The 24,610-nt window shown below is 42.7% G+C and overlaps 1 protein-coding gene across 1 annotated transcript in view; it reads left to right on the top strand.

Annotated features, from left to right (window-relative positions):
* LOC121274022 (synaptotagmin-14-like) overlaps nt 1-24,610 on the top strand; it is a 256,789-nt gene that overhangs the window by 101,817 nt on the left and 130,362 nt on the right. The window contains exon 4 of the mRNA XM_041181156.1: nt 9,707-9,928. Coding sequence (XP_041037090.1) covers nt 9,707-9,928 — 222 coding nt within the window. The remainder of the gene's footprint in view (nt 1-9,706; nt 9,929-24,610) is intronic.

Here is a 24,610-nt window from a genome sequence, read left to right as displayed (position 1 = left end):
GCAGGGATTGTTCAACGCTTCTGGGTGCGCGTCATGCAGGGTGGGCCTTAATTGGCCCAGCTATGCAAAATGACGGCACCCAGCTGATGACGGGTGGCGATCGGCTGCGCACCCGCACGCTCTCCCCCCCCCCCCCAGTGGGGAGCAAATTCTCCACCTAATCTCTAACTACTGATCCATACTTCCTGACCTTTTGAGCCAAGATCCTTTCTCACTACTGTTCTTATGTCATCCTTTACTATCAGGGATCCTCGTCCTCATTTTCCATGCTGTCTGTCTTTTTGAAATATTGTGTACCCTGGAATGTTTATTTCCCAGCCTCAGCCATGGGCTGGATTTTCAAAGTGGGATTGGAGCCCGACACCTGAATGAATTCTAGGTCCAGACCCTGTGCCTAAACTGCATCACTTTTGCGAAGCTAATTTTAAATGTTAATCTGCTGATTGGGAAGCAGGCTAACTCAGCACTCGATTAGAGGTGCTGAGCATCACCAGGAGGCAGAAGCTGCCTGCCTGATGGCAGCAGCAGAGGCTGCAGCTGTCTTGCTGAGGGGATCAGGCAGCTCATGAAAGGGCCAGGGGGATAAAGCTAGCACAAAATGATTATGGACGCCAAGTTGATGTAAAGTGCTCAACCAAGTGCTAGTTGACCCCCATAATTTCTCAAAAACATACAGCTGGAAATTAACTTCCTTTTTCCCCGTGATGACTCCAACAGCTGTGTAATAACATGCACCAGTTTGTTTAGCTTCATCTGGAAAAAAGATTGAAAATCCCATTCTGTTTTAGACAGGCCCCTTAACAAGCTCCTTAAGGAGCTTAAAATTTTGCTAATTGGCAGTGAGTGGGTTTCCCATTCCCTCCCCACTGCAGGCCTTTTCAAAATTGCAAACTGTCCCTGAGGTAGCAGCATCCAGTGACACCCTCCAGAAATGCAGTTTTCAAATGTTGCCCTCACCCATTCCTGCCTCTATCGTCAAATAAAAATCCAGCTCCATATCCCTGTATTAGTGATTAGATTAAACCCATTTATCTATATTTGTACCACTAGTTTGTCTAACCTACTTTGAATGCTTCCTGCAGTCTGATAAAGAGTATTTTTATTTTTTTATCCACTATTATTTGCATGTTCTTCCATCTATACTTTTGTTTACCACTACCATATTTTTTTACTCCCCACACTTGAATGACATATGGACAAAACCTGATACAGGAGCATTCAATGCATTTTGGATTGAATTTTGCAATTCACTCAGCATTTTTAATATATAAAGTAGCACCTAATATTGAGTCATTTTTAAGATAAATTGGTAAGATAAAACCCCAGCCTTTTGCTGTAACTTACTGTAGCACCTCACTTGAGACCAATGAACTGACTTCACCCAAGGATTGCATCAAACCTTCTCTGACCTGAATGGCTCAGAGATGATGACTTTAGTGTTGAACTATTTCTACACTTTTTTAAGGTCTGTGATAAATTTTATTCACTGATACACTATTATCGTTAAACTCTGTGTCCCTTCCTGTCCCACTCTGCTTGTCTTTACCTAAATTGCTGCACTTCCCTAGTGCCTTCATTTTTCTCTTGGATTTCTAAGTTTTCCTCTGATCTGATCCCTCCAACCTCCACACACACACACACACACACACACACACACACACACACACCCCCCCCCCCCCCCGGATGACGATCCTGGTTTAAGTACAGTCCAACCCAATGGAACAACTCCATCCTTTCCCAATACTTGATCTCTTGGAGGCAGAGTGAGGACAAACTATCATGGGGAATGAGAAAATGGCAGAGACATTGAACATATTTTGTGTCTGTCTTCACAGTAGAAGACACAAATTACAAATCAGAAATAAAGGGTAACCAAGGGACTAATGAGAGTGATGAACAATAATAAAAGAGAAAAAGTATTAGAGAAACTTAAAGGACTAGGAGCTGACAAATTCCCAGGACCTGATGGTTTGCACTGCAGAAATTCACCAAGGCTCTTTCAACAGCACCTTCCAAACCCACAACCACTACCATCTAGAAGGACAAGGGCAACAGATAGATGGGAACACCACCACCTGGAAATTCCCCTCCAATTCACTCACCATCCTGACCTGGAAATATATCGCCATTCCTTCACTGTTGCTGGGTCAAAATCCTGGAACTCCTGTCCTTAACAGCACTGTGGGTGTACCTACACCACATGGACTACAGAGGTTCAAGAAGACAGCCTTCTCAAGGGCAACTAGGGATGGGCAATAAATGCTGGCCCAGCCAGCAAAGCCCATGTCCTGTAAATGAATAAATAAAAACATCCTGGGGTTCTAAAAGAGTTAGCTACAAAAATAGCAGATGCGCTGATTATGATTTTTCAAAATTCCCTAGATTCTACAACAGTCCCAGCAGATTGGGAGGTAGTAAATATAATGTCATTATTCAAGATAAGAGGGAGAGAGAAAAAAAGGGAGCTATAGGCTAGCCTGACATCAAGAAAATTCTGGAAGGTATTATTAAGGAAGTCTTAATAATGCATTCAGAAAATCATGGTGGATTTGACAGATTCAACATGGTTTTACAAAAGGGAAACCATGTCTGACCAATTTATTAGGATTTTTTGAGTATGGGCAGGGTGTCCAATGCTTCCTCTGCCTCCGGTAAAATTTAAGACAGGTTGGAGCGGACGGGTAGGCAACAGGAAGACCACACACTGAATTTTACATGCTCTCGTCTTCATACCCACCAGCGAGAAAGTATAAAATTCAACCCATGAAGTAAAGGGTAATATATTAGCCTGGATGGAAGTTTCGTTAATGAACAGGAAGCAGGCAGTAGGGATAAACAAGCAATTTTCAAATTGACAGACTGTAACGAATGGAATGCCGCAAGGGTCAGTGCTGGGGCCTCAGCTATTTACAATCTATATTAATGACATAGACCGAAGAAACACAGAATAGTGTATCCAAGATTGCTGATGATACCAGGCTAGGTGGGAACATAAGCTGTGAGGAGGACACAGAGATTACAGGGAGATATAGACAGGTTAAGTGAGTGGGCAGATGCATATAATTTTGGGAAATGTGAGGATGTTCACTTTGGTACTAAGAATAGATAAACAGAGTATTTTTTAAAATATGTGAAACTTGTAAGTGTTGATGTCCGAAGATACTTAGGTGTACTTATACAAAGAACACAAAGTTAGCAGTCAAGTACAGCAAGTAATTAGGAAGGCATATGGCATGTAGGTCTTTATTGCAAGGAGATTGGAATACCAGAATAAAGAAGGATGTCTACAATTGTAGAAGGCTTTGGTGATACCATAGCTGAAGTGCTGTGCATGATTCATAACTAAGGAAGGATAAGCTCGCCTCGGAGTTGGCTCAGTAAAGGTTCACTGGATTTGTTCCAGAGATGAGATCATTGGTCTACGATGAGAAGTTGAGTAAAGTTGGTCCATACTCTCTGGAACTTAGAAGAATGAGGGGTGATCTCATTGAAACGTACATGATTCTGCAGGTACTTGACAGGGTGGACACTGAGACGTTGTTTCCCCTGGTTGGGAATCTAGAACATAGGGGCACAGTCTCAGTATAAGGAGTTGATCATTTAGGTTTGAGGTGGGGAGAAACTTCATCACTCAGAGAATTGTGAATCTTTGGAATTCTCTACCCTAGAGCATTGTGGATGCTCCAACATTGAGTATATTCAAAACAAAAACAAATGCCTGGAAAAACTCAGCAGATTTGGCAGCATGTTCCTCTCAGCAGATGCTGCTAGACCTGCTGAGTTTTTCCAGGTATTTTTGTTTTTGTTTTGGATTTCCAGCATCCGCAGTTTTCTGCTTTTATTTGAGTATATTCAAGGTTGGGATAGATTTTTGATCACTCAAGGAATTGAGGGTTATGGATAGTGGGCAGGGAAGTGTGAGGCAGAAGATCAACCCCGATTGTATTGAATGGAGCAGGCTCAATGGCCTGTATTCTCCTACTTGTGTTCTCGTGGAAAACCCATTTTAAAAATGCCAACATGTACCGGCAGTATACCTGTTATACCTGTAGGTGGCAATGTTATTGAGATTTATCGAATATTTGGTGCATAGCTTTCTACTGTGTATTAGCATTGAATTCAGCTCTATTAACAGGCATTTTTTAAAAACTATATAGTACAATCGTAGCCCTTTCTCAATCTGCATTTTTGATAAGAGTAACAGTAGTTTAAAACACCAAGACCTGATCATTCCTGAACAAGTATCATGATGTTCTCCTTTAGTCGGCATATATTTTTCTTTACTATATCACTAAAGTAATTTGGAACACGCTTCCATTTGATCCCTGCAAACTCTAACTGGGTCAGTGGTGGAGGACACCACTGAATACAAAAACACACAGATTAAAAGTTAATTAAAGGAATTGGATTGTGTGAGGGTACTCTAGAGGTTTTTCTAACGTTGATTTTAGGATATGAGCGGTATTTTCTCTCAATGATTTAATTTTTGCATTTAATTGTTTAATTAATATGACTATAATTTAATTTGACTGGAATTTAAAATGGCAGCTGAAATCAATTTGAAGAAAATAACTTGAGCACTGTAATTGGTTTGTGGGTGGTGGCTGCTCGTACCAGTTTGGAAATAAATTGAATGATTGAATTGGTTGGTTCTGTGTGAGCTGTTCACTTTTGGTTAGTAGCTTGTATAATTGGCAGCTGTTTGTACCTGTCTACATTTGATGTAATCAACACTGCTAACAGGGTTTTTCATGCCGTGGGGACTTTAATGTGCATTTAATATGTGATGTGTTATATGCAATATTTTTAATCAAATAGATTTGCTTCCCTCATTTTTCTCTTTTGTATCCCTGACACTGTAGATCATAATTTTGTCAAAAAGGTTTGAAGGTCATATGTATCAAGTTTGTTTGTGAATACCTCTGATCTATCCTCGAGAATAATCTAATCTCCCCGTGGCTGACCCTTTCAATTCACCATTTTGATCTTTCCTTCTAAATTGGCTCAACATAGATTTCGGCAAGAGTATTTGATTTTCCTCTGGGGCACTCTACAACCTCCTGACCTGAGCATTGACTTCAGCTTCAACTTCAAACATCTCTGCTATTTTTCTCTCCGTTCTCTCATTGATATTTTACTTTAACCCCTCCCATTTTGCTGATATTTGCCCTCCTAGGTCTTTTCCTAGGCTGTTTAAGATGATGTTTGAATATAATCCATCATTTTTCACGCATCTCCAATCTGTTTAAAGAAGAAAATTCACAGGCTAATAAAGTAGTTTATTTGTGTGCACACTTATTTTATGTTACTAGTGTCTTCTATGTTGTTTGTAATTTTGCACTTTATTTTATTGAGTCCTATAAAGGAGTACATCTATCTTCCCTTTCCAGTTTTGATGAAGGATTTTATCTCAAATTTATCCTAAACTTTTGTCTTTTTAGATGCTAACAGATCTCTTTATCTTTCTATTTTTATGTTTATACTTCAGACATTTTGGTATTTGAAGTTCTTTTTGTCTGCTAATACTACTTTGTGATAAACTTTTAAAGGGATTCAAAAGCTTACCAAATGGACTCCCTCAATTTGTGCATTCTGTTCAACAGGAAATATCTGTCTGTTGCCCCATCCTACTAATCTAACACTGATGATCTATCTAGTAATGTATATTTAAAACCAAACTAATTTTCTTAAAAAGCAATTGGGAGAGGGGTGGAATTTGGGACTCAAAAGGCTCATGTGAATCCACATGCACAGGTCACCACTCAAAGGACAGGCTATCTAATGTTAATGGATAAATTTCATATTTGTTATTTGTAATTCATTTAGCAATCCTAGTCCAAGTAATAATTCACTCAGAAAACTCTGTAGTACTTATGCGACCAGTCACTATTGATTCTCCCTTTGCTTAATGTTTTTGCTATTAAAAGCATTATTTTTTCTAAGGTGTTTTTCTAACCTTTCAGTTAATTTTCTAAGCTTGAGTCTTTTAAGCAGCATACTACTGTTTGAATGTCGTTCCCAAATTAATGATACCATTTCAGTCTTTAAGTTTTTAAAGATAGTGCAATTTGTCATTAATTACTAGTAAACACTATTCTTTTTAATGGCAATAGAGCTATATGAGTTAGAAAAGAAACAAAATGCTACTTAATATGGATATCAAATAGTCACTAATGTCATTTACTCAAATTGCACTATAATTTGTATCCTTTGATTCCTAGTTATCACTTAAGAGTAGAAATGACAAGCATTATTTAATCTTCACAGGAGGTAGAAGGCTGTTCCAGCAGAAACAGAAGTCTTTTTTAGCGTAACAGTTGACGTGAAATTCTGTTACATTGTGATAAATAATAGGTTATTAATACCAAAGTAAAGAATTACATACTGTTGTCATAAATATATATTTATGCTGTGTGTTGTAGTTTTGGCTCATATGCACTTTGACTTCTAAGACTACTCTGGTAGCAAATATACTAAGATAACTTTAATTCTGAGTGCTACTTTGAGAAAATATTAGGTGACATTGTTTGCTACAAAAGGAAGGAAATGCAATTCATGCATGGTATTTGGTATCTTTTGAAGTAAAAAATGTGAAATTCAACATGAACAAGAAGAGCAAGACCCTTCTTTCCACTGATCATGCAATTGTGCTATCATGGACTCTGACCAATAAAATAAATCATCTGTAATTCATGACCAAGACCAAATCCCCTGAGATGACAAATCTCTGTAAAGCCTTTTCACAAAGCCTCTATTGTAATCTAGTGAAACTTCAAGGCACCATTACAAAATTACAAACTGCATTGTTTAACCATAACTGGTTGTTTTCCAGAGATTTGGGGAACACCTTTAACCTTACATGCCTGGGAAACTGACGGGAATAGGTAGAACACTAGATTTACCCCCCACCTGATATTCAACTCCATTGACTTCAGTGAAGAGTAAAATCAGGCGCAGTACAAGACCAGCGTCATACCCAATCTTACCTGGAAAAACTCAGCAGGTCTGGCAGCATCGGCGGAGAAGAAAAGAGTTGACGTTTCGAGTCCTCATGACCCTTCAACATGCTGCCAGACCTGCTGAGTTTTTCCAGGTAATTCTGTTTCTGTTTTGGATTTCCAGCATCTGCAGTTTTTTGTTTTTATCAAACCCAATCTTGTCAGTTTCCCGCCCGGTTAACTGCCCCCCCCCCCCCCCCCATTTTTAAAGCGTTCTTAATGCCACAGGAAGCATCCTACTTTCTAAAGCACTTGTTTGTCTCGGATTGCCCTGACCAGTATAATCTGCAATTCACTTCCAATTATACGTTTCTTTTTGAAAGAAATCAATTCACATAGCATTAACTTCTTTGGATGCCCCTGATTTTTACTTATGAAACATTTTCTTGGGCACAGCATTTTCCACTTTATAGTTTCACTTGAGGATTCTTAATTTTATTACCATACTCAAGGTGAAATTCTTGTCTTCGCTAATTTTACTGCAAGTGCATTCCATTACTTTATACCTGTGTCTGCTTTTTAAAGCAAAAACAGGAGCTTCATCTTCTTCAAGAAGCCTGTTTATAATGTGATCTATACTCTTAACAGTTTTATCTTAAATTTAAGAACTTGCGTTTATATAGCACTTTCCATATTCTAAAAACATCCAACAGCACTTTGTAGCCAATGAATTGGTTTTGAAGTGTAGTCACAATTGTTATGTAGGCAATACAACACTAATTTGTGCATCATTATCTTCCACAAACAGTAATTGAGATAAATGGTCAGTTAACTTATTTTGATTGTCGAAATTGAGTTATAATTGTCAGCCAGGAAATCGGGAGTACTATCTGCCCTTCTCCATATGATCCCAAACAAGCATAGGGCCTTTTTTGAACATGTAGTTCAAAGGAAATCACTATCAACAATTTTATACCCCCTGTGTACTACATTGAAGTGTCTGCCTGGATGACATGCTAAGATTCCTGGAGGAATTTGAACCCACAGCCTTCTGCTTTATAGCATTGAGGCAGATGGATTGTAATTATTTCACTTTGTGTTCACCCTAATAAAAGATGTTAGTTACAGGTTGTCCTTATCATTACTGAAAAAAAAGTTAATTAGAGCTCTGTCTACTTGTTCTACTTCCACAATGGTACTATTTAGAGATGATCAGAGAGTTCCCTTGGTGTCGATACAGTTCAGTTGTATTGATCATTGAATGGCAGTTCTCCATTATTGAAAGAAAATTGTCTTAATCATAATGTTGTTTAATCTGCACCATCTAACATCTAAATGAAAAATAATGTTACTAATGAGTTGTTGATTGTCCTTAATTAGTTAACTGTGTTAGTTAGTTAATCTTGAGGTTAATTCTCAATCGAAATTTTTGATGTGCTGGTGACAAGCTTGTCCATTGCCTGCATATAGTGTTGTATTATAAAACCACTGCCTGTGAATTTTCATCCATGTGGATAGAAAATTGTGGACAATGCACCTGCAATTTGCTGATAACCATTAGCAGTGGGCAACGTTCCTTGTCATTAGTCCAATGGGTATTTACCAGCACATTGAGTGACATTTAATGACAATTTTGAGCTAAGAGCAATGAATGAAACAACATAAAAGTGCTCACGTTCTTTTTTTCTTTAGCAGTTTCTGAGCTGCACATTTGGGAGGAAAGTTTGGGAAGCTATTTAAAGAAAAATAAACAGGAAATGCTGGAACCACTCAGCAGGTTAGATAACATCAATGGAGAGACTGAAATAGTTGCCATTTAAGATGATGACTTTTCACCAGAACTGTTCGCAAGAATGAGAATTTTAAATTTGAGGCACTGGGGGAAAAGGAGCCAATGTAGGTTAGTGACAGAGGAATGATGGGTGAGTAGGATTAGAAAGTAGGAGAAATGTTTTGAATAAGTGGAATATTATGGAACGTGGGGTGGGAGGTTGGCGAGGAGAACATTGGAATAGTTGAGTCTTGAGGTGACAAAAGCATGGATGAAGGTTTTGGCAGCAGATGGTCTGAGCAAGGATGAAGGCAGGCAATGTTATGAATATAGAAGAAGATAGTCTTTGTAATGTAGAGAATATGGGATTAGAACCTCAACCTGGGCCAAATAGGACACTGAAGATGAGAACAGTCAACTTCAACTTGAGACCATGGCTGGGGAGGAGATGGAATCAATGGCAAGGGTACTGAGTTTGTGGCAGAATTAGCTAAAGATTATAGCTTCAGTCTTCCTAAATTTAACTGGCGAAAGTTGGAACTCATTCAGAACAAAATGTCAGAATAGCAGACTGACAGCGTGGGGTTGTGGAGCTGATTAGAAAAGCAGTTGAGAACTAGAGCAGAGCATGGAACCTCTTGCTATGTCTTTGGATGATATCACTGTGGAACAGGAGGAATATCCTGTAACCTCAGCCATTTGCCTAGGGTTTCTTCATCTGCTGAAGTGATAGCAAATGAACAAGGGAACCTCATGGAAATTTGCTCCCATCACATCTATTCCTAATCAAAGCTACAAATATGATTATTGTTATTAGTGTCTGAAATATTTCTCAAATGAGCTAATCAAAACTGGTAAAAAGATATATTAAAAAAGGATAACACCTTGAGACATTTAATAACAAATATCATACTAAGCAGGTGACTTATTCTTGTTCATCATTCTGGTGTGTCTGGGGTTGGTGTCTGATGCTTACTGTCATTGTTGTGTTGACCAGATAACAGCTATGGTGATGGAGACCACCATGGTTCCTCATCAGACAGTGAAGATGAGGTGCTTGGCAAATACCACGAGGCATTGTCCAAAACACAGATCGCCTCTGGTGCAGCATCAGACAACAGACACCATCAGAAAGGGTACATGTGGGAATCCAGACTCAAATATAGTCCTCTGTCAGCAGAATATGATGGATACAGCAGTGAGGCATCTGCAGATGAAGGTAAGATGAATCATATCATTTCACAGCTATAGCTAAAAATAAATTGTTACATATTTTGAGATATTGAGAAATTACCTACTTCAGGTACAATTTTTTATTTATGTTCAGCCAATTGTAGAACAATTGTAGTTACCTAAAGCAAATGATGACTGGGTTTCTTACTGTATACCTCAGTAATACGATGTATCTGTCAACTGTATTATTTCATTACAAATCACTTTTCCACTCTATGTAGAAAAAAAGCAAAATTGGCCTGTGTCAGTGCTTGAAATAGGTTCATGTTAGTTATTATTAGTTACTGTTTCTCAATTTTTATATATATTCTACGTAAGCCTTTTTTAAAAATGTTATTAACAAAATATTGTATATATTGGATATCAATGTGTTATATATATATATATATATATATATATATATAATACACGTTGGTATCCAATATGTACAATATTTTGTTAATAACATTTTTAAAAAAGGCTTACCCCTGTATTTCTATTACTTTTTAAACTGGTTACTTCTCATATATACATATCGCATTGTTAAATATGTTTGGTATTTCTTTTTTGAGGAATGCTTTGTGGTAAATTATTGGACATGAAATTTATTTAACAGAACTCAACATTAGATATTCTATCTGATCTGGAAATGTAATTATAAAGTTACATTGATTTAATCAGCACTAATTTAAATTTAGAGAACTAACTCATAACTTTTCAGATTTTAGTGAGTAAGCGGTTAAGAGTGGGAAGCCCAGAGCAGCAAAGACCTAAATTTTCGTTGTGGGATCCAGATGGGCATCCTTGCTCCATCTAGCCACACAAGGAAGGTAGAAAAATGTTAATTAAATGTGCATCTTTGATCTCTTCGCCTTGGCTCCTCTTTGTGCTAGGCTAACTTGGTGGGAAAGCCACAAATGCTTCACCACTTAGACATAAAAACAAAAAAACTGCGGATGCTGGAAATCCAAAACAAAAACAGAATTACCTGGAAAAACTCAGCAGGTCTGGCAGCATCGGCAGAGAAGAAAAGAGTTGACGTTTCGAGTCCTCATGACCCTTCGACAGAACTTGAGTTCGAGTCCAAGAAAGAGTTGAAATATAAGCTGGTTTAAGGTGTGTGGGGCGGGGGGGGAGAGAGAGAGAGAGAGAAGTGGAGGGGGGGTGGTGGGGTTGTAGGGACAAAAAAGCAGTGATAGAAGCAGATCATCAAAAGATGTCACCAACAATAGAATAAAAGAACACATAGGTGTTAAAGTTGGTGATATTATCTAAACGAATGTGCTAATTAAGAATGGATGGTAGGGCACTCAAGGTATAGCTCTAGTGGGGGTGGGGAGAGCATAAAATATTTTAAAATATTTAAAAATAATGGAAATAGGTGGGAAAAGAAAAATCTATATAATTTATTGGAAAAAAACAAAAGGAAGGGGGAAACAGAAAGGGGGTGGGGATGGAGGAGGGAGCTCAAGACCTAAAGTTATTGAATTCAATATTCAGTCCGGAAGGCTGTTTACTAAAACTCGCTTTCACAGCCATATCTCTTTTCTCAGTGACTGTCTCCGTCTCTGACTTACCCCACGTGGATTTCAACTGAAATTCCACCCCTCATGTTTCGAACCCACCCAGGATTACAGGTATCTCCGGGACATAAAACGTTTCTCGGACTCCTGTTCCCGTGACATTCTGAAATCCACACTCAGTGCCATGCGCCGCCATATGAACACACTCGACCTCTCCCTCCAGCAGCACCGCCGTACCCTTTGTCAAAGCTGCGCGTGCCCCCAGATTCATTTTATTCTTCGGTTCATCCGACGCCTCAACAAGAAACTTTTTCTCTTTCTCTCAAGTGCTAAGGAACGCAAGCTCCAACAACTCATCGACACCAACACCCATCTAGGACCCTCCACCCCTGCCTGTCCCTCCGTCCCCACCCCATCTTCCAATCCCAGCCCCAGCCATGTATTCACTATACCCCCTGACCTTCCCCTCTCCGATGCTGAACGTTAAGTGCTCAGCAAAGGACTTAGTTTCATACCCTTACGCCCTCACCTCAATGAATTTCGGGCTTGGCATGATGCTGAACTCTTCTCCCGCTGTCTTCGTCTCCGGGCTCACTTCTTTGGACAGGAGTCCTCTCCCCATTCAACGGATCCTTTCACCCACCTCCAATATTCTCCCTCCACCTGGACCCCTCCCTCTGGATTCTTACCTTCTCTTGATCTTTTCATTGAGAACTGTCGGCGCGACATTAGTCGTCTCAATTTCTCTGCTCCTCTCACCCATTCTAACCTGTCTCTCTCTGAACTTACTGCATTCCATTCTCTCAGGTCCAACCCTGACATTGTCATCAAACCCGCTGACAAGGGTGGTGCTGTTGTTGTCTGGCGCACTGACCTCTACCTCGCGGAGGCTGAGCGTCAACTCGCAGACGCTTCCTCCTACCTCTCCCTGGAACATGACCCCACCACTGAACATCAAGCCATTGTTTCCAGGACTGTCACTGACCTCATCTCCTCTGGGGATCTTCCTCCCACAGCTTCCAACCTGATAGTCGCCCAACCTCGGACGGCCCGCTTCTATCTCCTACCCAAAATCCACAAACAGAACTGCCCCGGTAGACCAATTGTCTCAGCTTGCTCCTGCCCCAGAGAACTCATTTCTCGTTATCTTGACTCCCTTCTCTCTCCCCTTGTTCAGTCCCTTCCTACCTACATCCGTGATTCCTCTGACACCTTATGTCACATCAACAATTTCCAGTTCCCTGGCCCCAACCGCTTCCTCTTCACCATGGACGTCCAATCCCTCTACATCTCCATCCCCCACCAGGATGGTCTGAGGGCCCTTAGCTTCTTCCTCGAACAGAGGCCCGAACAATCCCCATCCACCACTACTCTCCTCCGTCTGGCTGAACTTGTTCTCACACTGAACAATTTCTCCTTCAACTCCTCTCACTTCCTCCAAATAAAAGGTGTGGCTATGGGTACCCGCATGGGCCCCAGCTATGCCTGTCTCTTTATGGGGTATGTGGAACATTCCTTGTTCCAGTCCTACTCCGGCCCCCTTCCACAACTCTTTCTCTGGTACATCGATGATTACTTCGGTGCTGCTTCATGCTCTCGTCGGGACTTTGAAAAATTTATTAATTTTGCTTCCAATCTCCACCCCTCCATCATTTTCACGTGGTCCATCTCTGACACTTCCCTTCCCTTCCTTGACCTCTCTGTCTCAATCTCTGGTGATAGACTGTCCACCAATATCCATTACAAACCCACCGACTCCCACAGCTCCCTCGACTACAGCTCCTCACACCCCGCTTCCTGTAAGGACTCCATCCCATTCTCTCAGTTCCTTCGCCTCTGTCGCATCTGTTCCGATGATGCTACCTTCAAAAACAGTTCCTCTGACATGTCCTCCTTCTTCCTTAACCGAGGTTTCCACCCACGGTCGTTGACAGGGCCCTCAACCGTGTCCGGCCCAACTCCCGCGCATCCGCCCTTACGCCTTCTCCTCCCTCCCAGAAACATGATAGGGTCCCCCTTGTCCTCACTTATCACCCCACCAGCTTCCGCATTCAAAGGATCATCCTCCGCCATTTCCCCCAACTCCAGCATGATGCCACCACCAAACACATCTCCCCTTCACCCCCCCTGTCAGCATTCCGTAGGGATCGCTCCCTCCGGGACACCCTGGTCCACTCCTCCATCACCCCCTACTCCTCAACCCCCTCCTATGGCACCACCCCATGCTCACGTAAAAGATGCAACACCTGCCCCTTCACTTCCTCTCTCCTCACCGTCCAAGGGCCCAAACACTCCTTTCAAGTGAAGCAGCATTTCACTTGCATTTCCCCCAACTTAGTCTACTGCATTCGTTGCTCCCAATGTGGTCTCCTCTACATTGGAGAGACCAAACGTAAACTGGGCGACCGCTTTGCAGAACACCTGCGGTCTGTCCGCAAGAATGGCCCAAACCTCCCTGTCGCTTGCCATTTTAACACTCCACCCTGCTCTCTTGCCCACATGTCTGTCCTTGGCTTGCTGCATTGTTCCAGTGAAGCCTAACGCAAACTGGAGTATCAACACCTCATCTTCCGATTAGGCACTTTACAGCCTTCCGGACTGAATATTGAATTCAACAACTTTAGGTCTTGAGCTCCCTCCTCCATCCCCACCCCCTTTCTGTTTCCCCCTTCCTTTTGTTTTTTTCCAATAAATTATATAGATTTTTCTTTTCCCACCTATTTCCATTATTTTTAAATATTTTAAAATATTTTATGCTCTCCCCACCCCCACTAGAGCTATACCTTGAGTGCCCTACCATCCATTCTTAATTAGCACATTCGTTTAGATAATATCACCAACTTTAACACCTATGTGTTCTTTTATTCTATTGTTGGTGACATCTTTTGATTATCTGCTTCTATCACTGCTTGTTTGTCCCTACAACCCCACCACCCCCCCCTCCACTTCTCTCTCTCTCTCTCTCCCCCCCGACACACCTTAAACCAGCTTATATTTCAACTCTTTCTTGGACTCGAGCTCAAGTTCTGTCGAAGGGTCATGAGAACTCGAAACGTCAACTCTTTTCTTCTCCGCCGATGCTGCCAGACCTGCTGAGTTTTTCCAGGTAATTCTGTTTTTGTTTCACCAATTAGACCGTTGGTTAAAATAACAGTTGAGTCCAATTTTATCACCAGAGTCCGATCTGCAGATTTAAAGAAGCTTCCCACCTATGTTTGCAGGTAGGGAGTTGGTCATTGTTGGGTAAGTAAACCAGATGATTTTCAGTGCCCGGATGCCTGGTAAGCACCAGACAGGCTGTGTTTAAATTCAATAAACCATAGCATCGAAAGAGGCCATTTGGCTTCTTGTGTCAATGCTTGCTCTTTGAAAGAGCTATCCAATTAGACCCAATCCCCTACTTTTCCTCATAGCCTATATTTTTTCTCTCTTCAAGTATATATCCAATTAGCTTTTGGAATGTCCTCTTTTTGATCACCATCTTCAATTTCACTATGAGGGATTAATAGTGAGAGATTAAGGAGAGGTTCAACCCAAAACATAAAATGTTAAAAATTTGCTGTTGATTTAGTTCTTTTCATATTTCTAATTTTATGTTCAGTGAAATAGTAAGCATTACTTTTATAGAATCCAAAACATTTACAGCACCGAAGGAGGCATTTTAAAAATTAATTCATTGGATGTGGGTGTCACTGCCTAAGGCAACATTTGTAGCCCATCCCTAATTGTCCTTGGGAAAGTGGTGGTGAGCCACCTTCTTGAACCGCTTCAGTTCATGTAGTGTAGGTACATCCATAGTGCTGTTAGGAAGGGAGTTACAGGTTTCTGACCTAGTGACAATGAAGAATCGGTGATGTAGTTCCAAGTGAGTATGGTGTGTGATTTGGAGGGGAACTTGCAGGTACTGGTGTTCCCATGCTTCTGCTGCCTTTGTCCTAGTAGAGGTCGTGTGTTTGGAAGATGCTGTGAAAGGAGGCTTGGTGAGTTGCTGCAGCGCATTTTCTACGCATTGTTGCCACTGTATGTAGATGGTAGAGGGAGCGAATGTTTAAGGTGGAGGATGGGTGCTGCTCAAGCAGGCTACTTTGTCCTGGATGGTGTTCAGCTTCTTGAGAGTTGTTGCAGTTGCACTAATCCAGGCAAATGGAGATTATTCCATCACTCTCCTGACTTGTGTGTTGTAGGTGGTGGGCAGGCTGGTGAGTTACTCGCTGTGGAATCCCTAGCCTCTGACCTGCCCTTGTAGCCCCAGTATTTATATGACTGGTCCAGTTCAAGTTTCTGGTCAATGGTAGCCCCCCCAGAATGTTGATGGTGGGGGATTTAACTATGCTAATGCATTTGAAAGCGGAGATGATTAGATTCTCTATTGTTGGAGATGATTGTCGTCGAAGAATCTGGTGCATAAAGGGTTAACATGGGACTGAGTACAGTTCGGTCCACACGACCTAGAAGGCACATGACCTAGAGCTAAGGTCAGTCTACAGATAGGTATCAATATGTAAGGACCTAGAATGGAGTCGTTTCCATACCTTTACCCTCTACTGTAAATAAATGCATAGTTCAGTAATGTTAATAAAGACTTCTTTGTAACTTCAACAAGACTGCCCCATGGTGTCCAAGCAATACACATCATGGATAGTGACAACAGAACAGATCATGGTGGCAGCAGGAGATAAAAATCCACATCTTTTCTAAAAGGCTGAAGAACTCTCAGGAAAAGGACACCTGCAAAGATTCTGCAATGAAGCAACCTCACTCAAGAAGCAAGACCCAGAAGAATCTCACCTCAGAAGCTCCAGAGACACGAGAGCCTGGCAGCAGTAAAAAGACAGACGTTAAGCTCAAGCAAAAGTCTCCACCTAATCCTGTGCAAGATCAACTTCAACAAAGCAGAGCCAGCAGCCTGCAGGGTGAGAGAAAATTCTTTCAAAGTTCCAGGCAAGCCAGTCCTGTGAATCATTTTTTTAAAAGTCAGTAAGACAGAAACTCCATTGTGCATTTTGTTGCTAGCTCGATCTCTGACTTGCCGCCCTCCCCACATGGTGCCCTGAGTCCGGAAAGTAAGAAAAGAAAAAATAACGAATAATAAGAGATTGAACATGCAGGAATTTTAAAAATACTAATCAACTGCCTTGCAATTCTTGGGTCTCCTGGCCAGCGAGAATTCTGGCCTCCTGACCCATCCTTGACCCTCAGCGCACCATTACAACTAAAATGACCCTCAGCAGCAACCCAACCCGCAGCTATTTTGAGGCTGCTTCTTCCCCGGACTGTTACCGGCATTTTGAATTCCGTGCCAAAACTGTGAAGCGTATGAAAATCCTGTCTTTATTAATACTGCCAATGCCATGTTGAAATCCCCTTAATTCTTAAAGGGGCATCCACACATTAAAATATTTTAAAGATGGAACACAATTCTTCACTACCATCACCATGGGCCTCACCTATGGCACTGACTAATCTCACAACTAGAGTTATTGGAGGAAAAGGTTCCTGAGGTATAGCACTGCTGCAGGATTAAATAAAAAGTCAGAGGCAGAACAAATTAGTACCTTTATTCCATTGGGCTGAATGCAGACGACATCATCGCCAGGCAATTAAGCCATGGATGAATCACCTGCTAAATTTGACAATGTTTTAAAATCTATCGACCTTTTCTACAACCTGAGATCTAGCAAGATCTTGGAATGTGCCAAATTTAACAGGAGAGTCCAGCAGCCTGGAGAACCTGTTGATTCCGTTATCAATGATCTTTACCGCAAAGGATGTGAATACAGTGACCTGAAATCCAAACTCACCCAAGATAGAATCGTGATCGATGTCGCAAATGATTCGCTCTCCGACCTTCTCCAAGCCAAGATGACCTTACTCTTGACAAGACTGTCCAGCTGTCCAATCTGCGAGGCCAACATAGGACCATTCTCAGAGGGGAAAGTGCCTCATGGAGAAGAAGCCACACTTTGATCCACCACATCAAGGTGCACAAGTGCAGGGACCATCTGAGCTAGGGTAAGCCATCCTCCAACCACCAGGCTGAATGACTGTGCTAGTGCTGCAGTGCAAAGCACACCAACAGGAAGGACCAATGTCTTGCGAGTGCTGCCACATGCTTCCACTGCCACAGACAGGAACACTTCAATAAGCTGTGTTGTTTGAGACCTCAGTACCACACAGACAACCTGACAGCCATCCATGAAGTAGAAGCTACTGACCCAGCGGACAACCCAGCCATTTCTCCTGGGCAGCATCAGATGATGCAATGCTTCATTCTGGAACACGGACATCTTGATGAATGGCCATCTGACCAATTTTAAGTTAGACATTGATGCCAGGGTATCTGTCCTGTCTGATAAAGTAACAAAGCTTAAGGACCTACAGCGCCAACCATTGGGTACCCTGCTCCGCACAGCGGGAGAACTCCACCTGATGGTCAAGGGTGTACTCTCCAAGCTACACGGCAATATGGGGGCAAATCTATTCACGCAAACCCTCTTCATGGTCCTCAACCAGGACTACTCACTACTAAGCCAAGACGCCCGCATTGATCCTAACCTCCTACAATGCATCAGTGAGGTCCACCAGCTACAGCCAGGCTCAAATTGCAGACAGCAGATCCCAAATTCCTTCTCGGTACTGGGCCGCCGACAAAATTTCGCTCAGCAGTGATGCCAAGATAGTGTGCCTCTTCACTTTGAGGAAGTTTCCTCACCACCTCATGGATGAGATACAATGCTAGCTCGATAACATGGTGATTCTGGGAATCATTTCCTCAGTGAAGTAACCCACCACGTGGTGCTTGGGGTTGGTGCTGGTTCGTAAACTGAACAGCTTTCTCCACATTTGTTTCAACCTCACACAGCTTAACTAAGCAGTGGCCAGGGAGGTCCACCACATGGCTTTGGTGGACGAGACCCTGACCAAGTTTTCATGCAGCACCGTTTTTTCAAAACTGGTCCACGAGACCAAGGCGCAAGAGCATGTCGAGTGACTCACAGTGGTCCTGGAACAGCTACAAGAGGCGGGTCTAATGCTGAATGAGAAATGCAAGTTCTCAAAACCTCCATCTGGTTCCTGGGCCATGTCATCAGCAGCAGCCGTATGACAGCAGATCCCCAGAAAACCAAGGTGATCACTGCTGAGAATTGGGCGTGGTGAACCAGCTGTCAAAGTTTTTGCCTCACCTGGCACAAGTCACTGAGCCACAGTGACACTTAGTTAGGAAGGACCAAGCCTAGGTGTGTGATTCCCCAAAGAAACAGGTGTTCACCCCCATCAAGGAAATGCTGCTCTCTACCAACATCCTGGCCAACTATGACCCCGTCCTACCCACCAATTGCAGCTGATGACTCCTCCACAGGCCTCAGAACAGTCCTCTTTCAGGAGCAATCAGACGGCACGTGGCGACTGGTCTACTACGCTTCAAGAGGACTATCTGACATGGAACTTTGTTGCTGTTATTGCAAAATAGCTTTGGCAGTCACATGGGCCTGTGAAAAGTCCTCAGACTACATCATCGGTCCTAAAATCACCATTGAGACACTCCACAAGCCACTGGTCTCCCCGCTAAATGAGAAGGAGCTGGAAAAGATGCCACCTTGGATTTAGTGGTTTCGTCTATGCCTCACGCATTTCGCTATGAGACTGTCTATGTCCAGGGAAAGAACCAGACAACAGCTGATGCCCTTTCAAGGGCCACCGCATGATCGGCCATGACATCACCTTTGTCAATGCAGTGGAGGCCTTCTCCCAGACCACGATTATCCTCCTTCTGGCATCCATGACCTGACTGCAACAGCTCCATGATGAAGAATGCGCCCGCGCCCACTCCTGTTGCTTACAAGGATGGCCTTGTTAGTGACCAAGTGGCATGTCAGCCAAAGCATGGTTTGAGTGACAGCGCCACTTCACAGTCATAGATGACCTGCTGATCTATGCGGAGTGGCTAGTCATTCCACCCTCTGTGGGCGGCAGACCTCCAGAGGATGCACCTGGGGCATCTCATGATGTAGGACATGAACCCAATCCGCATTCTGGTAGCCAGGCATTTTCAAGGCAATAGAAGAGACTGTCACACTCACGCATTGCACCGCCAGGACCAGAGAGAGTCACTAATTCCTTTACAGTTACCCGACAGACCATGGCAAAGGCTGGCAGTGGATCTGTTCGTGTACAGCTGCAGATCCTTCCTGATCGTTGTGGATTACTACTCCAGATGGGTGCAGATGAAGAAACTCCACACAACCATAACGAAGATGGTTGTCAAGGCAAAAACAGAATTACCTGGAAAAACTCAGCAGGTCTGGCAGCATCGGTGGAGAAGAAAAGAGTTGACGTTTCGAGTCCTCATGACCCTTCGACAGAACTAGTTCTGTCGAAGGGTCATGAGGACTCGAAACGTCAACTCTTTTCTTCTCCACCGATGCTGCCAGACCTACTGAGTTTTTCCAGGTAATTCTGTTTTCGTTTTGGATTTCCAGCATCCGCAGTTTTTTGTTTTTATGGTCGTCAAGGCACTCAAGGAGATGTTTGAAAGTCACGGCATCTCAGACAAGCTCATTTCTGATAATGGTCCCCGGTTTGCTGACGAATTCTTTGTGAATTTTACTGCAGCTGCTAGATTCTGAACCAGCTCCCTGAAGTACCTGCAGTCCAGTGGCAAAGCAGAACATTGGGTCCGCATGGTAAGTGTCTCTTGAAGAAGAATGAGGAATTTCCCACTGTCCTGCTTATATACAGAGCTCCTGATGGGTAGGCAACTGCACAGTCAACTTCCAATCCTGCCGCAGAAACTCCTACCAGGGTTTGTCACCAAAGACTACCTGGCCGGATGGGAGAAAGAACTGGCCTACAGGCAGAGGCAGGCCTCCACCTACAAAACCACACCAGGCACCTACCACATCCACACCACGGTGACAATGTTTGGATCCTGGACCTCAGGAGACAAGGCACGACAAGGCCTAAACTAGGATCAACCGCATTCCTACCAAATTGGTACACCAGAGAGCACAGGCACAACAGGAGAAGCCTCCGCCCTCTCCCTGGCCAGACTTTACCCATTGAAAGATGCAGCACAATTCATGAGGAAGCCCAGATGCTGGAACCACCTCCAAGCCAATGGCAAGAGCAAGCACCTCCAGAGCCTACCACTCTCCCAACTGAATGGCGAAAGAGAAGTGGAAGGGTTGTAAGACCTCCAGACTGCCTGAATCTCTGAGGTCAAGGACTTGAAGGGAGGAGGTGGAGTAGTAAGAACATCATTAATGCAAGCTGTTAATGCTGTAATGTTAATCATGCAGTAGTTTAGAATTAGAATAGTTCATAGTTGCAACACTAATGTTAAGTACACGAGACTTATAGTAATGTGAGACTTGAATCAAAATGTAAGTGAACTATTGTCAATCTATATCCAGGGGATAAAGACTTGGGGGGAGGTGAAGTAAAAGGATTGGGTACCTAAAGGGTTAACATGGGACTGAGTACAGTACCACCCACACAGTGATGTTAGATGGCAGATGACCTAGAGCTAAGGTCAGTCCAGAGATAGGTAGCAACATGTAAGGACTTAGAATGGGGTCCTTGGTTATGGTTGTGTGGAGTTTCTTTACCTGCACCCATCTGGAGTTGTAATCCACAATGATCAGGAAAGATCTGCCACTATACATTTGCCCTGTACTGTAAATATATACATAGTTCAGCAATGTTAACAAATACTTCTTTGTAACTTCAACAAGACTGCTTCATGGTGTCCAAGCAGTACACATCATGGGCAGTGACAACAGAACGGATCAATGAACGTTGCCTGGCACTTGTGTGGTGCGAATGTAATTTGCCACTTACCAAACCAAGCCTGAATGTTGTCTGGGTTTTGCTGCATATGGACATGGACTGCTTCAGTATTTGTGAGTCCGTGAATGATACTGAACACTGCGCAATCATTAGCAAACAACCCCACTTCTGACCTTATGATGGAGGGAAGATCAGTGATGAAGCGGCTAAAGATGGTTTGGCCTAGGACACAACCCTGAAGAACTCCCGTGGTGATGTCCTGGGACTGAGATGATTGATCTCCAACAATCACAACCATCTTCCTTTATGCTGGTATGACTGCTATCAGTGGAGAGTTTTACCTCTGATTCCCATTGGTTCAATTTTGCTAGGGCTCCTTGATGCCACACTTGGTCAAATGCTGGCCTTGATGTCAAAGGCAGTCACTATCACCTCATCTCTTTGTCACTCACTATTAACTCCTCATAGTGAAATTGAAGATGGTGATCAAAAAAAGGAAATTCTAAAAGTTAATTGGATATATATGCCTGGAAAGAAAAGAATTGCAGGCTACGAGGAAAAGTAGGGGAGTGGAAGTAATTGGATATCTCTTTCAAAGAGCCAGCATAGACACAAGGAGCCAAATGGCCTCCTACGATGACGACAGAGATGAGGTAAGAGTGATTCTCCTTGATGTCAGGGGCAGTCAATCTCATCCCATCCCTCAGATCTTTTGTCCCTGTTTGGACCAAGGCTGTAATGAGGTCAGGAGCTGAATGACCCCCGGCAAAACCCAAACTGAACATCAATGAGCAGGTTCTTGTTATGTAAGTGTTGCTTGATAGCACTGTTGATGATACCTTCCATCACTTTGCTGATGATTGAGAATAGACTGAGGGGCAGTAATTAGCCAATTAGATTTGTTCTGCTTTTTGTGGATAGGACATACCTGGGCAATTTTCCACATTGTCAGGTAGATGCCAATGTTGTAGCCATACTGGAACAGCTTGGTTAGGGGTGGAGCAGTTCTGGAGCATATGTCTTCAATTCTACTGTCAGGATGTTGTCAGGGCTCGTAGCCATTATAGTATCCGATGCCATCAACCATTTCTTGATCTCACATGGAGTGAATTGAATTGGCTGAAGACTGGCATTTGTGATGCTGGGGACCGCAGAAGGCAGCTAAGATGAATCATCCACTCAACACTTTTGTTTGAAGATGGTTGTAAATGCTTCAGCCTTGTCTTGTGCACTGATATGCTGGGCTTCCCCATCTTTGAGGTTGGGGATGTTTGTGGATACTCCTCCTCTGCTGAATTGTTTATTGCCCATCACCATTCATGACTGGATAAAGCAAGATTGCAGAGCATTGATCTGATCCATTGCTTGTAGGAACTCTTAGCCCTGTCTATCACATGCTGCTTCCACTGTGTGGCATGCAAGTAGCCCTGTGTTGTCGCTTCACCAGGTTGGTAGCTCATTTTTAGATATGCCTGGCATGCTCTCCTGCACTCCTCATTGAACAAGAGTAGATTTGCCTGGCTTGATGTTAATGGTAGAGTGAGGGATATTATGGGCCATGAGGTTACAGATTATGGTTGAATGCAATTCTGCTGCTGCTGTTGGCTCAATGCACCTCATGGATTCCCAGTTTTGAGCTGCTAGATCTGTTGTGAATTTATCTCATTTAGCATGGTCCTAAGTGCTACAGAACATGATGGATGGTATTCTCTGTAAAATGGGTCTTCGTCTCCACAAGGATTGTGTGGTGGCTATTCCTGCCATCAACAAATACATCTGCAACAGGCAGAATGGTGAGGATGATGTCAAAAAGCCTTTTTCCTCTTGTTAGTTCCCTCACCAACTGCCACAGGCCCAGTCTGGCAGATATATCCGTGTGTTACCAAACCACTCTTGGTGATGGGCATTGAAGTCCTCCACCCATACCTTTCTGTATCTTTGCTATCCTCAGTGCCTCTTCCAAATGGTATTCAACATGGTGGAGTACTGATCATCAGCTGAAGAAGTGTGATCGGTAGTAATCAACAGGTGATTTTTAAAAATTCATTCATGGGATGTGGATGTTGTTGGCTAGGCCAGCATTTATTACCCATCCCTAATTGCTTTTGAGAAGGTGGTGGTGAGCTGCATTTTGAACTGCTGCAGTCCATGTAGTGTAGGTACCACGTTTGGCCTGTTGCCATGAGGCTTCATGGGATCAGGAATCAATGTTGAGGACTTCCAGAGCAACTCCCTCCCATCTGTAAACTACTGTGCCGCCACCTCTGTTGGGTCTGTCCTGCCAGTGGACAGGATATACTCAGCGATGGCGATGGAGGTGTCTGGGACATTGGCTGTAAGGTATGATTCAGTGAGTACGACTATATTAGCCTGTTGCGTGACTATTCAGTAGGACTCCCAATCTTGGCACAAGCCCTCAGATCTTATTAAAATCCTTGCAGAGCCAACTTGGAGACCTTGCACAATTTTCAGTATTGTGCATCCCCTTGCCTTGTTTGCCCTCCCCAAATGTATTCCTCATATTTCTCCTGATTGAATTCCATTTGCTACTTTTCTGCCCACCTGACCAGTCCATTGATATCTTCCTGCAGTCTTTAGCTTCTTCCCCACTGTCAACCACACATCCAATATCTGCAAACTTTTTAACCATGCCCCCTACATTTATATCTGAATTAATGATATATACCATAAAAAGCGAGGTATTTAGTACTGAGCCCTGTGGAACTCCACAAGAAACAGTTATTCAATCACTAAAACACCTTTCGACTATTACCTTTTGCTTTCTGCTACTGAGCCAGTTTTGGCTCCAACTGCCATTTTGCTTTGGATGCCATTGGCATTTTCTTTTCTGATCAGTCTGTCATGTGGAACCTTGTCAAAAACCTTGCTAAAAACCCATTTAGACTAATAATAATAATAATCAAAAGTTTATTTATTTAAGAATCAATTTCTGTAGCAGCCAGGGACTGAAATGAGGTGAGCTTTATAATCAGTATTTCCAAGTAAAATTTAAAAATACAAAAATGTTCCTGAGTAACGCAACGTAACTTTCATTAGATTAGGCTCTCCCCATTACCAGGGTTCAAAGCTTAACAGTAATTAGAGTTTGTTCATTATGAGGTTGAGAGATGAACAAACCAAACACACTACCCTCAGCGACACTCCTTGTTATCTCCTCAAAAAATTTAATCAGGTTAGTCAGACAAGGCCTTCCCTTAACAAATCCATGCTGATTTACTTGACTGATCCATGCCTTTCTAAATGACAATTAATACTGCCACTCAGAATTTTTCCCAATAATTTGCCCACCGCAGAGGTTAGGCTGACTGGCTGCAATTAATCAGTCTATCTCTTTCTCTCTTTTTAAACACTGGCAT

This window comes from Carcharodon carcharias, chromosome 2 (genome assembly GCF_017639515.1).
Source record: "Carcharodon carcharias isolate sCarCar2 chromosome 2, sCarCar2.pri, whole genome shotgun sequence".
NCBI lineage: Eukaryota > Metazoa > Chordata > Chondrichthyes > Lamniformes > Lamnidae > Carcharodon > Carcharodon carcharias.
Note: the sequence above shows the minus strand (reverse complement) of the source record. Positions and strands in the feature narration are given on the sequence as shown.